The following is a 14,516-nucleotide window of genomic DNA, read 5'->3' on the forward strand; positions in this document are numbered from 1 at the left end:
ACGACAGTGATTCTGTTTTGTTCACTCATCACAGAAATGGCGGAGCGATAGGGAATGAATGCCCCGCAGCGGATCTCAGGAACCAGAACGAACCACAGCTTGGATATCCGATCAGACGCTACGCTCGGAGAGTCAGGGCTATGAGGATCTGCGAGCGTATCGGAGACCAGAGACCAATGCCGACCAATAATGGACATTCTATCAAGAGGAAAGGATAAGATTTGGCGGGTGATCACTGAGGGGACTCGCGAGCTGTAGTGGATGATGTGGGCATGCTTTGCAGTGGATTAACGCTAGACCAGGAACCTCAGCCCCCAAAAGACGTCCCACTAGGGCCTGGGGCTTGTCCATGGATTGGTGAGACCCAGAAAGGAGGGGGAGGCTAAAAAGTCAGAAGTCCAATGTTGACCTCAACTTGAGTCTGTCAAGATTGGAATTTGCAGTTCCGAATGTGACAGATCGAGGGAAATGGGAGGCTGGACAGATCAGCTGAAGTGGGTTCACGCAATGTCCAGGAACACGTCGATTAACTCTATCGTGTGGACAAACTAGATCTGCTGTCACAGATCACAGATCACACAGCCATTCGGCAAGATGAAAGATGTATCGCATTCTATTCCGAGAGTTGACCAAAGAAAGGCGATGGAGTTGTCCGGGCTGAGGTCCGGCGATCCGCCCGAACTTGCTCGGCTCGACTCGATTTTCCATCCAACATTACACACTACAGTATACACTTTTCTGGACTTAAAGTTCCAACGATAGACTACCATTCCATTACGGCACACTAACTACCACTAAACTAATCGCATCTCCACCAATGACTCTCCAGCCGTCTCATATTTCTCAAAACTCACCTTCAGCCCACAGACCCCCGCCAACTGCCGCCACTCCGTCGAACTGCGCTCACGCCCCCCATACAAGGCAATCATGCTGGAGTGCAAGTTCGTATAGGTCAAGTTCTTCGCATACTCGATAATCAGCAGCCGCGATTCCGGGACCATCGCCCGCGCCAACTTCTGCACCAACGCCACCGCATCCAGGTCGGGCAGGTTATGGAGGATATGTTGCAGACTGTATATACGCGCTCCCCGGATCGGCTGTTCCTCAGAGATCTTGTAGTTCCACTCCATCAGCCGCACGCCAGGGACGTCGTCGATGGCCGCGTTGAATTCTTGCACGATAAGCTGCGATGCTTGGAGTTGGGGGTAGTGTGCTTGCACTTCGAGGAGGAGTTCGCCTCGTCCGCCGCCAATGTCTACCATGGCTACCTCGTCATCGCGGAGACTAGAGCTCGTACTGGAAGTATGAGGAGCTACACCTAGTACGGCGCCTAATTCGTAGCCAATCCCTGCCACACGTTCGGGAAAGGTCCCGAATTTGAGGAACTTGCCAACCATAAACTGATTAAAGCTGTCCATACGGCCCTGCGCCTCCATTATGGAGTACGTGTGCTGCTTGGCCAGATCCTTCTCGCCCATCAATTGATAGGCATACTGGAAGGGCCCATCGCATTCTGCAAAGGGGTAGGCGAAGTTCGTATCCTGGAGTTTCTTCATCAAGAACGCCCCCGCCATCATTCCTTCGGTGCAACTAGTGGCGAAAACCAGGGGGGTTAATTTGATGAAACCAATGCCAAGTGGTTATAGACAGGGATAAAGCAAAATCACTCACAAGTGTACGGCACCATGCTGCGCCGACGGCATGTCAACCATGTGGCGGGTAATAGCATTGTCCACGAAACAATCCTCGTCCACGCGCTCGACCAGCCCGAGACCGGCCATGATGTAAAGTGTGTCGGCTGCATGCCAAGAATGAATATTAATTTGTTTTTCATTAAGAAATTCCAGAAGTCGCCGAGGCTCCGGCGGGACTCAGCGCCACATGGACCGGGGGGCGGTTGAGATCAGGGTTAGATGACATACCAGCGAGGAGGACCGCTGTAAGGCTGGTGTTAGCTACAGGACAAGGCAACTTGTAGAAAGCGAGAAGAGTGCAGTAGAGTTTTAGGTGGCGGGATACTCAAAGAGCATTGTTCGCGACACACAGAATAGGCATTTCACTTACAGATCTCTGGTTTATTTCCACCATCCTTTTGAATGGCCTCGTTGACTGCACGAGCGATGTCCCCTGCGCTTGCTGGGCCTCCATGACGAACCAATTCCCCAAATAGATCAAAGTGCACGGCGACAGGGACAAAACCCAATGATGCTGGCTAATCTCTCATCAGTTCGGAACGCGACAATCAGTCTTCGATATATGCTTGCACTTACTATCGTAACAGTGCCTGCTAGCGCAGCACCTGGGGGTACCGCAGGCGTGAGGCTGGCCAGACGGTTGAGTAATGACATATTCAATACCTTGGAAGCTTAATTGGAACCAAGAGCAAGACCTGGTAATGGGGTGGGAATCGCTAGGTGGCTCTAGACATAGTCTTGTTGCATTACGGTGACTTTTCGCTTTCAACAAGGATGCCAGCGATGTACTCAGGCAGGCGGTTATGCCGTGTGTCTTATGTAGATTAGATTCCGTCGCGGCGGGCGGCCAAGAACTGCGAATAAGATGACAGATGTGAATTAGAACCAGTTTAAGGATTGTGCATTATTAGTTCTAAGATGTTGTGATAACGACTGTATGAATAGTCGAATGGTAGAGGGGTCAAGAAAGGAAAGTGACAGGGATCATAATCAAAATTCAACAATGACAAGAATTGACCATGTGGATTATTGTGACCGCGTATATACACGGGAAGGAAAATCGGCCGATGCCACTAATGTGGCCGTAGTGGATTAGCTGCTCAAGATGCCCCTTGATGTTGAAATAGCGAGGTGCTGATGGTAAGATGAGTCTAGAAAGTGTACTACTGTATTCACTTTGTGAGAATCTGGTTTCCAATTAGGCCCAGTCGTTGAGATTATTACTAATAATTCCGAGTTCAGAAAACCGAGCGGGAGGGATAAAAAGAGAGAGAAAAGAGGGAGAAAAACAAAAATACTTAATCTAACACATCACAACATCAGACGAATCAGACAGCGATGATGCGCAAGGGGCCTTGCGTTGGCGCGGCTTAGTGAACTAAAAAAGCACTCCGCAGGTAATTTACTTTCGCCAACTTTCCAAATCAGATCCGTACAATAGTCTTATTTAATTATTATTCAAAGACCGCACGGAACACACGGATGAAAAAGCATACAATTGTATTCGCATAAAGAGCCGAGCGGTCCAAGTTCAAGTACAGGATTGCCGTACACTTCTCTCCCAACCATCTTGCTCGTTTACTCGAGTCATGTTCATTTCGTTCTCTACTTTAGCGTATTGTAGCGGCCCTTGGCGCCACAAAGACATGAGGGGCCGGTAGTGCAGTCCTCCTTGGGGCGGGGCGTGCAGGGATGAGCGCGGTATCTCAGGCCCGGAAGGGTTGTGAGGTGTGGCTTTTGTTGGATCGCTGATTCCAGTGGTTCTGACGTTTTCGTGGATCCGGGAGCCAAGTGGGGGAGAACTTGGACCAGACATCATAAAGTATACACAACATTTGAGTTTAGATGATCAGTTAGAACTGATGGAGCAGGACTCCTTTGGGAACTGGCCAGGTTTATGTTCTAGATTCGAAATACCCGAGCCATGCAGGTGGAAAAATGTTACTCGTAGAGTGTTGTATTTACTTTGTATGGATGGACTAACTCCTCCTCATCACAGACTCTCTTGATTCTGGTCTCTCTCCGAGTGATGGCTGTTTAGTGGCGTAATGATAAATCACCCAAGGAGGACAGCCCATTCTATGACACTGATAGCTCCAAATCCTGCGCCGCCACAAGACCCTACTGACTACAATTTCTGGACGTGTATTTTGTCCTATCTTGACAGATTTTACCTCTGAAACGAGCCCACTTTACCTGTCTCTCTGTGCAACAGAAGCCACGCGAGAACCAGGTCCAACCCGTCCGATGTAAACTTCAGCTGCATACAACCATAAAACCTTCTGACATGCCCACTGCCGGCCCTCTTATCCTACTACTGCTCTAAGAATCCTTTTCTTTTCTTTTTTTTTATTTCCCTTCACCCCTTCTAGTATATTCCTTCCTTCCTTGTGCCCCTTGGTCATCCTCCCCCCTTGCCGGTGGACTCCTACGCAAAACCTGCACGACATTGTCATTGTGCGTTGCACTGTAAATCGGGGAATTCGTGCTGATCGCGTCGGATCTCGCAGATCGCCATGGAGAAACCCACACCCGTCTATTACACGAGCGAGATTGAGACTGACGGGGCAACCAGTTCCTCGCTCTCGCAGGACATGGCTCTTCCAGATCATGAATTGAAGAATGTTGATCCGTCGGATATGAAGAATCCGCAGAATTGGAGTCGTACTCGGAAGACGCTGCTCTTTGCGTCGCTGATGGGTAGCTCGCTATTGGCAGATGGGTAAGTGGAAATCCCGTTGGAATTATAATCACAATCCGAATGACCCAGAAAGCTTGCAATTGTTGAGCAGTCAAATCGCAAGATTGATTGAGCTTGATTGAATAATAGACTAATCAAATGCGTTTGGGTAAATGCAGAGCGATGGTCTGGGGTGGCACGCTCGTTACACCGCAGGCAATGGAATGGGGTATTAGCATCACGCACTCGGCAACGAGTATGAACTACGGTATTCTGCTACAGGGCTTTGGTGGCATGCTTGCAGTGCCGCTAATTGAAGCCTATGGCCGGTAAGTAGCCACAATTGAGGAAGACAAGAAGGCTATCTACGATTGTCAAATCATCCGGCTAATCCACTTTTACCCTCAAGGTTTCCTGTCTGGATCTGGCCACAGGTCATCACAATGTTCATGGTACTTGGTGCCACCCTCTCTCACGACTGGTCTACCTTTACGACCTTCCGCTCGCTGCAGGGTCTGTTTGGCACCATCCCGCAGGTCATCGGCCTGCCTATCATCCATGATATGTACAGTCCAGAGGGTAAGAACACACCATTCTCCCCGTTTCTATCCTATTACTCCTAACAATTCTTCTAGAATGGCCTCGCATGATCAATATCTGGGGCACAACTTTCATGGTCGGCCCTTTCCTCGGCCCCGCACTCGCTGGGTATATTGGCGCCGGCACAAACTGGCGCGATTCCTTTGGCGTGCTCACAGCTATCTATGGGCTATCTACTTTGACGGTGCTCGTCTTCGGCGCTGAGACTTACTATAACCCCGGCAAAGCACCTACCTCACGTGCCGGTTCGTACTTCGGGGTTGGAAATACCAAGCTCCCCAAGGGCTCGACATTGTGGCACTGGTGCGAGGTGATGGTGCTTTATGTCTTCAAGTTCCCATTGCTGATGACCGGTATTGCTATTCTGGTGACCTTTACGTGGCCGATTGGTATGTATAATATCTTCTCGAAGTTTCATGTCTCGAAGTACTGGTGCTTTACTTTCTACTCACCTCGCTCCTCATTTTTGCTAATATACTTCTGTGCAGGGATCACCACCACAATCGACAGTTTCCTCCACAGCCCGCCATATAATTTTGACACGATCGAGGCATCATCCATGCGTTTCGCCGGTGTGATCGGTGCTCTTGGCGGTAAGTCTTCCATCTGATTCTTTTTTTTTGTTCAAACACATACCCTGATAATATCCTAACAACTTCTCTCCAGGCTGGGTCGTCGGCTTCATCTTCAACGACTGGGTCTATAAGCGCCACCACGCCAATTGGTGGACCGAATACCGCCTGCACGGCGTGTGGTTCCCCCTCGCCAGCATGGTCTGCGGTCTACTCACGTACGGTCTGACTATGAACTTTGGCAAGCACTGGATCGGCATTGCCTTTGGATGGATCATGGTGAATATCGGTATGGTGGGAACAGTCGTGTAAGTGGCCTTCTCTTATCCTGTACATCTTTGCAACACAAAACCTACTTCCACCCCAACGAGAAAGTGGTAAACCTAGTGATCGTTCGCTCATTCTTTTGTAGCGCCGTCACAGCCTATGCCCTGGAGAAATACCCCGAGCAGTCTACCGTCGTCTCCGCCATCCTAAATATGTGGCGCACCTGCGGCGGTTTCGCTGTCGGATACTTCCAGCCGGCCTGGATTGCCCGGAATGGACTTGGTCTGGTCTTCGGTATCCAGGCTATTGTCGTCAGTGTTTCGGTTGTGCTGTGTATTGTGCCGGTGTTGATTAAGGAGAGGCGGAAGAGTATGCTTACTGCAGCATAGAATGACAGAGAAAAGGATGTTGTAGATATGACGGTGTGTTTTGTTGTATATTGACAGGCTGTGCCGTTTGGGAGTTTGTGATTATGAGTTTCTTTTCTCCGTATTTGATTGCGTCTGTGACGATTCGTATATAGTCAATGAAAATTGCCCAGCTTCTTGTGGAGTAACCAACAAGTACGACTTTGTCTTTCATCTTGGATATAGAACGGCCTGAAGAGTGGCCATTAAGCTTCAATCAAGATATTTGGGTACCATCAACATTGGTAAATTGATTGAAGGTGATATAGAGAAAATAGAAACAATATCTCAATGATACAGACCAAATAATCAAACGACACGCTCTACCGATGATTTTAGACGTTCGCTCTCTCTAGTAATTTCAATGTGTCACGTCACTCTGTTGTATACATCTTGAATTTCATAGTATTGATCGGCCCCAGTAGTAGGCCCAGGTAGCTCCAGGCAGTAGTGAAGTAACTATATAGTTGAATGCAAGCGAATGCACAGTCCAAAGACCAAGATCGTCGAGTCCGTCCAGCAGACCACAGAACGAAAATGTAACGAAAATGTAACGAAAGAAATAGCGCCCCAATATGACAAACGCCTCGCCAATGATTTGAACGCGCCCAAAAGAGTAAAAAAGAACTGAATAGGGAAGACAATATGTGCGGGGGTGGGATATATACAAGAATGTAATGAGGGATGGATATCCTCGAGGACGTGCGATGGCTGCGTTGAAAGGGGGGTGTTGAGCTGGTCCAATCATTCAAAGATGTATTGCACTTCCGGACATGATGATTGGAAGTTATTCAAGAGTCGCTGCACCCTGTGGGTCATCCAGCCCGAGTCAGTGCCGTTGGTAGCAACGCCGCCAAAAGTGGTCGAGGCATGTTTACAACTCTGCATCTCATGGTTGAATGAAAACTGCAGACACTCGCTGTTCTGCGAGCAAGCATCGGCACATGCCTCTGTCGAAGGCTCAGTCGGGGGGTCAAAGTCAATCATAGCCGGTGACAGATTATCCCAATCAGGACGTTCGGAGAGAGATTTGTTGTGGACTAATTCGCGGTAGACGTCGCCGTGCAGCAGGAGTGCGTTCTTGCCGCTCTTAAACCAGCCCTGGTCAAACCGCCACATCTCTTCGATGTCGCGAGGACTCATGTGGTGGTATGACACAGCTGGATAACACCAGGGCTGGCGGCCGTATGCTTCTGAGAAATGATCGATTTCGTATGGTCGGACAGTCATCATCATTGGCCATGCCCAGGTGAGTTCGATATGGATGTCTTTCAGCGCTTGGGCTAAGGCGCAGTCTCCGGCCCATTCTTGACTCGTCATGCGCTCCAGCTCTAGCTGGTGCTTGGCGCGGTAATTGTGCAGGTGATATATCGTCCGGCTGGACAGAATGATGCCTGCCCCGCCATATCCGAAAAGAACGTCACCGATTTGCATTGGACTGCCGAGATAGTAGTTTTGATGGTGGTCGAGGTGGGCCAGCCAATTTACCAGGTTCGGCCATACCATGTATGTATCGGCCTCCATGAAGACGTACCACTTGGCGTTAGGTTGCACTTCCAGCGCTCCGGCAATCATCGGGAGAAACTTCCATTTATCCAGCTTCCAGCCTGGGTTATTGATTTTACCGAAGGGGCCGTTCGAATCATCGCCCATCTCATCGTCTGTCAGACCATCGGGTCCAACTTCCTGCAAACGATGGTAGATTTCAAACTCGGGCGCCTCGTTCATGGCAGATTCGGAGACGTTCTGCAGAACGTCGTAGGTGCGCACGCCGCTGATGGTCTCCTCGTAGTCGGAGAAAACAGCATAATGCGGGACACATTGAAGAGTGGTGCGCAATTGCACGGGGATCTTTTCGCGGGCTTCGGTCGCACCGGTCTTCAAGACTACAAAGACATCGTCCATGTCCTTGCGCAACTTCCCACATCGTTCCTCATCAAATGAATCATCGGACATTTGCTGCTGGTTCAGCTTGTCGGTTTGCGACAGAGGGCGTGTCCCCTCGAGGATCATATGTTCCTGATGTGACTGTGTCCATTGGCCTTGACGGTTCAATGTGATTGGGTTGGTATTAGGTGCGAGAAATAGGTAGTAGACCAAGACTAGGGTAATGAATGGCGAGACGATGAAGATCCATCGTCGCGGGGAGGTGAACATGGTTGCTCACGCCCTCGGGAGGTATATGTTCGATATCGATAAGGGAAAGATAAGAGATAGCAGCGAATGAAGGAGATTTCGAATAGTTCAAATGAAGGAATGTAAAGAAAGAATAGTGAAGAGATTGAAGGTGAATTGGTCATGAACCATGAACGAGAGGAGAGCGAGGAAGGAAGTAGAAAAGATAGAAGGGATCCCAAGAAAAGACAGCAGCAACGGCGGTTGCTGAAACGTGAGGGAAAAAGGGACAATGATCCACATGGGATACAGCAAACGGGGTTCGTTCGTCCCCCATTTGCATCCCCATAACTCTCAAGCGGACGATCCATGTCCCGGTAGAACATGTAGCACCTCTGATTCGGTTCCATGCTTCAGAAACGCGAGGATGATAGGCTAACCGCCGAGGGGCTGCTGGGAATAGATCATCGACCACGCGGGCCAGGAGCCAACGAGGCGCCTTTGCCTGTTGGGGCGGTAGTTGAAGGAAAACCCGCTGGCCCCAGTAGCCCCACGGGTCGGCGTCATCGCTTGCGGAGTTTTGGGTGGACAGGAGGGAAGGGATCGACCTGCTGGGGGTGACGATGAGTGGAGTAGAAGTGTAACTCGGTGGAAACTAACGAGTCACTGGTCAGGTTTAGGAGAATGTCGCAACCCCCTTCGATCGCCAGGGGATCAGAAACATAGGGATTTGGGATAAGCCTGGAGGGGCTTCATTATTGTGAGGCTGGTGGTGATTATTTGGGGGCCCTGTACGGAGTAAGAATCTTGTGTTTGATGCCTGTGAACGAGCCGAGGCTGCGTCATTAAAGGAGGTGCCCTTGCGAGGAATTGCAGAAGATGATTTGATGGACTAAACAAGTTGGCCCCGAGTTTTTGGGATTTAAAGGCGGGAAGCGTACCGCCGATCGCCGATCGCTAAGAAAGTACGGGGCCTTGGAGACTCAGGCACACTTCAAGGCTGTGAGAGAAATAGCATTACAGTATGCAGGGAGGATCGAAGGGGGGTGACAATATTAGGGAGTTGCCAGATAATATAGTGCTTTTTATTGCAGTGTCTCAATTGTTCTGTCCACAGTTACAGTTGTCTCAAGTACAGTGGGCAATACCTATTGCCCCTCGATGCGGATATATGGGTACAAATACATTTTCATAGTGTCCGGGTACATACTCTCTCTACTGTAGCTTGCTTGGGATCAGCCAATAACCCACTATGAAGTCGATCGAAAGTCAAACCAAGCACGGTAGAATGACCGTGGAGCAAAGAATGCTGCCTAAATCGACCAAAGTTTCCTCATGGTAGATCAGGGGTTCGAGCAACCTCCCATTAGAGAGAACAACAATGGGAAGCAGAAAGATAATCAGTCCTCCATTCCACTATACAAGACGAAAGACACAGTTCTCTCCTTTGTGTAACAGCAACGGCCAAAGAGTGGCTTGTGTCTGACAGCTCATCGCGCCCAGATTCCTGAGGAACACCTGAAACACCACAGCAGAGTGGTACAGCCACAGTGGGTCTGTCTGGTGGAGCTTGAACAGAGGTTGGCTGGCCAGTGAGACCATGCAAATTGAGCGAGAATTGAACTACCCACTCGATAATTATGTCACCGAGACGGGTCATCCTGCACCCTGATCACCCATTCATCGTTTTCTCGGGGACCTCTTGGAAGGTTTCGGGGAAGAACCCAGGAGGTGGCCAGATATCCGCGATCGATGGCGGGTGTACTAATGGCTGAGATCCCACCAGACGGTCGGGATCGTGGCAGAACGCTTGGAAGGTACTATCATCCAGGAAGCCAAAGTCCTTGAGGCCTGCCTCGCGATTGTTGGACCACTCGGTGGTGTCCAGGTATGCCAAATCCTTGAAGATCGCGTCGAGATCACCCGTGCCAGCGGGATTGAAATGCATGTGGTCATTCGTCGAGACGGATCGTTCACTGGTGGGAGCGTTGGCAGCTAGCATGGGGTTGGAAATGGAGGAGTCCGGGGTATGAGGTTGTGCATGAGAACTGCCAGGTGCAAACAGCTGGTCTGGTCCACTGCGCGGCGTGACCTTGTCCGTGGGGATGATCGGCTGCTGTACAGATGGATCCATCATAGCCATCTCGGTATTCTCCATAACCGTATCCTTGGGCGTCAGCGATTGACCATCGGCGGGGATGCTAATGCCCAGGATGGATGATGCATAGCCCCCTTGATCAGGCGGAGGGATGCCGGGGGCAACGCCTGGAAGCTGCATGGCCCCGCGCATGGAGGTGGCTCCCGGTAGCAAAGAACCCGCATTCCCAGGGTATGTTTGCGCTGCTACAGAGTGGTTGTTGGGCTTTTGCCAGCGATCCATCGAAGATACCAACGACCCATATACCGGCCAACTTGGGGCTAGGACCGTTGTCTTCTGACGGAACTCCTCGGCCCACCGAGAGAAAGGGAAAGTATCTGACGGATCCACGGTTTGCCGCAGCGAAAGCGCTTGCTCGGAGATGGTACGCAATCCGAATTCAAAAATAGGTGGGAGCCCACACATGGGGAAGTTTTCCAGGTGCTGGGAGATCATCGACAGTCCCCGATAGAGGAGCTTCTTTGCGCCTTCTGTCGCCGGCCGCTGAGACCGATGAAGCCCTTGCTCTCCAGGAATAAGACGCAGGTACAGCCAAAGCAGCGTGGCGACATAGGTCAAGCCCAAGTAGCTTTGATGTGGTAGCAACGCCGAATGTCGCTCGGGGTAAATGCTTTCCGGTCCGATCAGTCGACAGCCCAGCGGCAAACTATCGTCCCACTGCTTCAGGTCTATCACCAGCTGCTGGGCAAAGTTGGGCGCCTTGTATCCCATGGACAAGTTTCGGGATGTCTTGTTGAGCACACTCGCCAATTCAACCAAGCGATTAAAGCAGCTGAGAGACAACAATGGCCCTCTTCGCGGAGGGTTTTTACCGTGTGGAACTCCCGTCGGGGGAAGAACATCCACCCATGAGTTCCACTCCTCCAGTCCATCCTCTTCTAACAAGCCAACGTTCGCTAGATCATTCGAGGACATGGCTGGGCAGCGAGAAAGTCGGAATGATAGTAAGGAATCAATCACAAAGCAGCCCAAGAAAACTGCTTTGCCTTGTCGCAGGTCATCAGAGCGGCGCGTGTCCGCAAAGGCACCCAAGCCCATGGCAATGGCCATGCGCACTGCTTGACCGCTCAGCAGCCATGCAGCTGTCCAATCTTCAAGACCAGTGTTGACCAAACTTAGTAGCAACAATGCTTGAATATGGCCAAGTTCGTAGCGTTCCTTTTCCGATGGGATGAGGTTTCGAGATACGGTATAGTACTCTTTCGCTAAAGAGACGGCCCCCGTGGGATTCACGCGGGTAGTGGATGGAGATTGGGTAATGGTATAACTGAGGATTGCCCACAAGGCAGCATGGTCCCCAGATCCTGGAGAAGTCGTCGCAACGGAGAAGGGGGCATTGGCATAGAGGTAGGACGCGCGAAGAATGTTGTGTTTGGCGACGATAGGGAACCACGAGTGAGTTGTGGCGAAGTAGATATCGAGGAGTTGTGATGTCTGCGGGGGTAACTGTAGACTATGGGATCCACCACCTGACTGCGACACGTCCCGGCCGTTCGTTGTCTGCGACATCCGGGCTCGTTTCGCATTCGGCGAGCCAATCGCTGGTCCAACAATCCGAGGCGCTTCAGGGCCCAGGGGTGTCGAATCCCTAGCCACGCGGTATCCCCATTGGCCATTCGAACCCTCTGAGTGATCGTCATGCGGGTTGCGCGATCGTTTGCCTGTGGTGAGAGGGGCTTCCGAATTCGATAGCATTTTCTCCAGTGCGCTGTACAGACGGCTTGTTTTCCAGGTCTCATGCAGACTCTCTGATGAGCTGTCATCCGACCACACCGACATTAATTTTTCACGGCGACCTACCGACTCTGCGGTGGTTCCCAGCATGGCCAGCATGGTGTCTTCGAACCCATCAATATTACACATAGAGAGCGCCCATAATTTCTCCAGCCCGCGCACGTAGCCCTCTGGCAGGCCGCGCTTCTTCGCATGGGGATCGTATGAGCAAGGTTGACCGGATGCCTGACATGCGGAGCAGGTGGGACGAATACCATCGCATTTATCCTGGGGATTTGGAATGGGGGCGACAGGTCAGCTTGACAAACGGACTGGAGCGCGCAAAACGAAACCCGCCACTCACCTTCTTACTGCGACACCGGTCACAGGCCCTCGACACCCTCTTCCGCCGAGGCGCCTTGTCGGAGCCCTCATCCATGAAGAGGGTTAGTTCATGCAGTGTCGCATGTCATATGCGGTCAACAGAGCGGAAGTACCTCAGACGCAGGGAGTCGCGCTGGCGATGTGATGTGCACAAGTGCCTTGTTGGTAATTGGGGTCAGCGACGATTGGCAATATTTCGAAGAAATTAATTCACGACGTGATGTCGCAGTGAGTCGTGCAGAATCGCAGATCGCGACGCATGTCCGAGTATTCAAGCAAGGTTGAGACGCAATCGGAAGGACCAGGTGGATTACGCAACGGGAAGAGGCGATCAGGGCCAGCCAGCGGGACCCAAGTAGCTTAGTCAGTGATTAGATAGCCCAGGGATTCCACCTTGTTGTTCCTTTGCAGGGACTGATGTGAGAACAGGAAAAGAGAAAAAAACAAGAAGAGAAAGAAGAGGTCTTCCGAGGCAGAGAGGGCAAAGCGGTATCGCCAAAAAGATGTCGGAGCAAAGTTTCGGGTGGTGGTGACGGTCCAACCGGTCGGGGCCCTTCCCCACGTCCCCACGACGTGGGAACGAACGAGAGCGAGGGACGGGATGTGGGAGCTCTTTCAAAACCTGCCTAACGGCGGAAAATTGGAATGAGAATGAGCTCAATCTGGATGAATACTGGATCAATGGCTTCTATCTCTATGTACAATAGCAATTGGTCCCTGTAGTGGGAATGGTAATTCGGAGTAGAACGAGAATACGACTGACTATACTTCGTATATACTCTCCTCGGCAGCACTCCGGCAAATGGACCAGTCCATCCTGACCTTTCCCTTCACCTCGTCCATGGCCCTGAAGGCTTCAGCTCCAACTGCCGACATCGGCAATTATACTTTTGTGCCCCTTTTTGTTTGTTTCCAACTCTCATTTCCACCAAATAACTATGTACGGAGTACAATGTACATGGATCACTAGATTGCCCCATCAATTGCTAGTTATAACTAGTCCCACCCACCACCTTCACGGACAAATGCGCAATACCCGATCGTCGAGTTCAACGCAGAGTGCCGCACCGGGCCAGTGCTCGGTCTACAGAAGGCAAGGAGACCCCCTGAGGACCCGGCATCCCGATTCCTCACGGACAACAACCCGAGGTTCTGCCCGAGTTTACGCTCAGTGGCCTCGCCCGTTCGGAATGGGCGCCGGACCCTCTGCGGAAACATGCCGCTACCGCCGGACTCAACCCCGTAAATCCGACGGGGTGATCGAGGGAATAAGATCAAGTTTCTCACAAGAAAAAAAAATACAACCAAATCGAGGATTTACAAAATGAATGGGAGCAAATTCAATTACGAATGCACACGAGCCTACAGCCGAGTCGCGTGTCTCAAGTCAAGGTTTATTTGAGGTGACGCTTGCCGGGATAAGACTTTTGCCGCTTGAAAGTACCCAGTGTATATACATATATGACTACTATGTTCGACTCTACGCACCCCAGTGTACGTACGGAGTACTCAGCCCCAAACTCTCATGCACTGCTACCTTCGGAAGCACGAAATGCTTAAAAACAGAATGTGGAAATGTATATTGAGGGCTTAGGCTTTCTTAAGATGCATTTCCCCGAGTCTGGGCATATGCGTACTGAGGTGTCCCCAGATGGCGGGCACAATCTCATTGAATCAAGTCTCGGCGAGTGCACTAGTTAAATGAACTGGATCCTTTGGTCATCTAGTATTAAATACAGGGTTTCAATCAGCGGGATTGAACGTTGATTGACGGATCACCTTGACCAAGCAACTTTGCTATCGTCAGTATCGATTCAAGTCAATGGCTCGGGTACTCATCCCTGGCATTCTGAGGCTACGTACCAAGATAGGTTAGATCAACATGAACTGCAATAGAAATGACAGGAAAAATCCATACCACCCGTG

General features: G+C 50.8%; 5 protein-coding genes across 5 annotated transcripts; 2 read left to right on the plus strand and 3 right to left on the minus strand.

Annotated features, from left to right (window-relative positions):
- Positions 1–794: 794 nt before the first annotated feature.
- N7458_011564 (putative O-methyltransferase) lies at positions 795–2,348 on the minus strand (the record flags this gene model as incomplete). The annotated part of the gene is made up of 5 exons (XM_056914946.1): positions 795–1,590; positions 1,672–1,798; positions 1,923–1,937; positions 2,065–2,212; positions 2,271–2,348. 5 exons carry the CDS (start codon positions 2,346–2,348, stop codon positions 795–797), a joined length of 1,164 nt encoding a protein of 387 aa, XP_056759700.1.
- Positions 2,349–4,210: 1,862 nt separating this feature from the next.
- N7458_011565 (putative MFS transporter) lies at positions 4,211–6,202 on the plus strand (the record flags this gene model as incomplete). Its single annotated transcript, XM_056914947.1, has 7 exons — positions 4,211–4,416; positions 4,554–4,703; positions 4,784–4,953; positions 5,010–5,363; positions 5,463–5,567; positions 5,641–5,854; positions 5,959–6,202. The coding sequence occupies 7 exons, from the start codon at positions 4,211–4,213 to the stop codon at positions 6,200–6,202; spliced, it is 1,443 nt and encodes a 480-aa protein (XP_056759701.1).
- Positions 6,203–6,964: 762 nt separating this feature from the next.
- On the minus strand, positions 6,965–8,377 carry N7458_011566 (uncharacterized protein; the record flags this gene model as incomplete). Its single annotated transcript, XM_056914948.1, has 1 exon — positions 6,965–8,377. The coding sequence occupies one exon, from the start codon at positions 8,375–8,377 to the stop codon at positions 6,965–6,967; it is 1,413 nt and encodes a 470-aa protein (XP_056759702.1).
- Positions 8,378–10,007: 1,630 nt separating this feature from the next.
- On the minus strand, positions 10,008–12,645 carry N7458_011567 (putative C6 transcription factor; the record flags this gene model as incomplete). The annotated part of the gene is made up of 2 exons (XM_056914949.1): positions 10,008–12,494; positions 12,571–12,645. The coding sequence occupies 2 exons, from the start codon at positions 12,643–12,645 to the stop codon at positions 10,008–10,010; spliced, it is 2,562 nt and encodes an 853-aa protein (XP_056759703.1).
- A 747-nt stretch (positions 12,646–13,392) lies between these two features.
- Positions 13,393–13,836, plus strand: N7458_011568 (uncharacterized protein; the record flags this gene model as incomplete). Its single annotated transcript, XM_056914950.1, has 2 exons — positions 13,393–13,530; positions 13,591–13,836. 2 exons carry the CDS (start codon positions 13,393–13,395, stop codon positions 13,834–13,836), a joined length of 384 nt encoding a protein of 127 aa, XP_056759704.1.
- Between the last annotated feature and the right edge of the window lie 680 nt (positions 13,837–14,516).

The sequence above is a fragment of the Penicillium daleae genome (assembly GCF_028827525.1).
Source record: "Penicillium daleae strain IBT 16125 chromosome Unknown utg000009l_segment0_segment0, whole genome shotgun sequence".
NCBI lineage: Eukaryota > Fungi > Ascomycota > Eurotiomycetes > Eurotiales > Aspergillaceae > Penicillium > Penicillium daleae.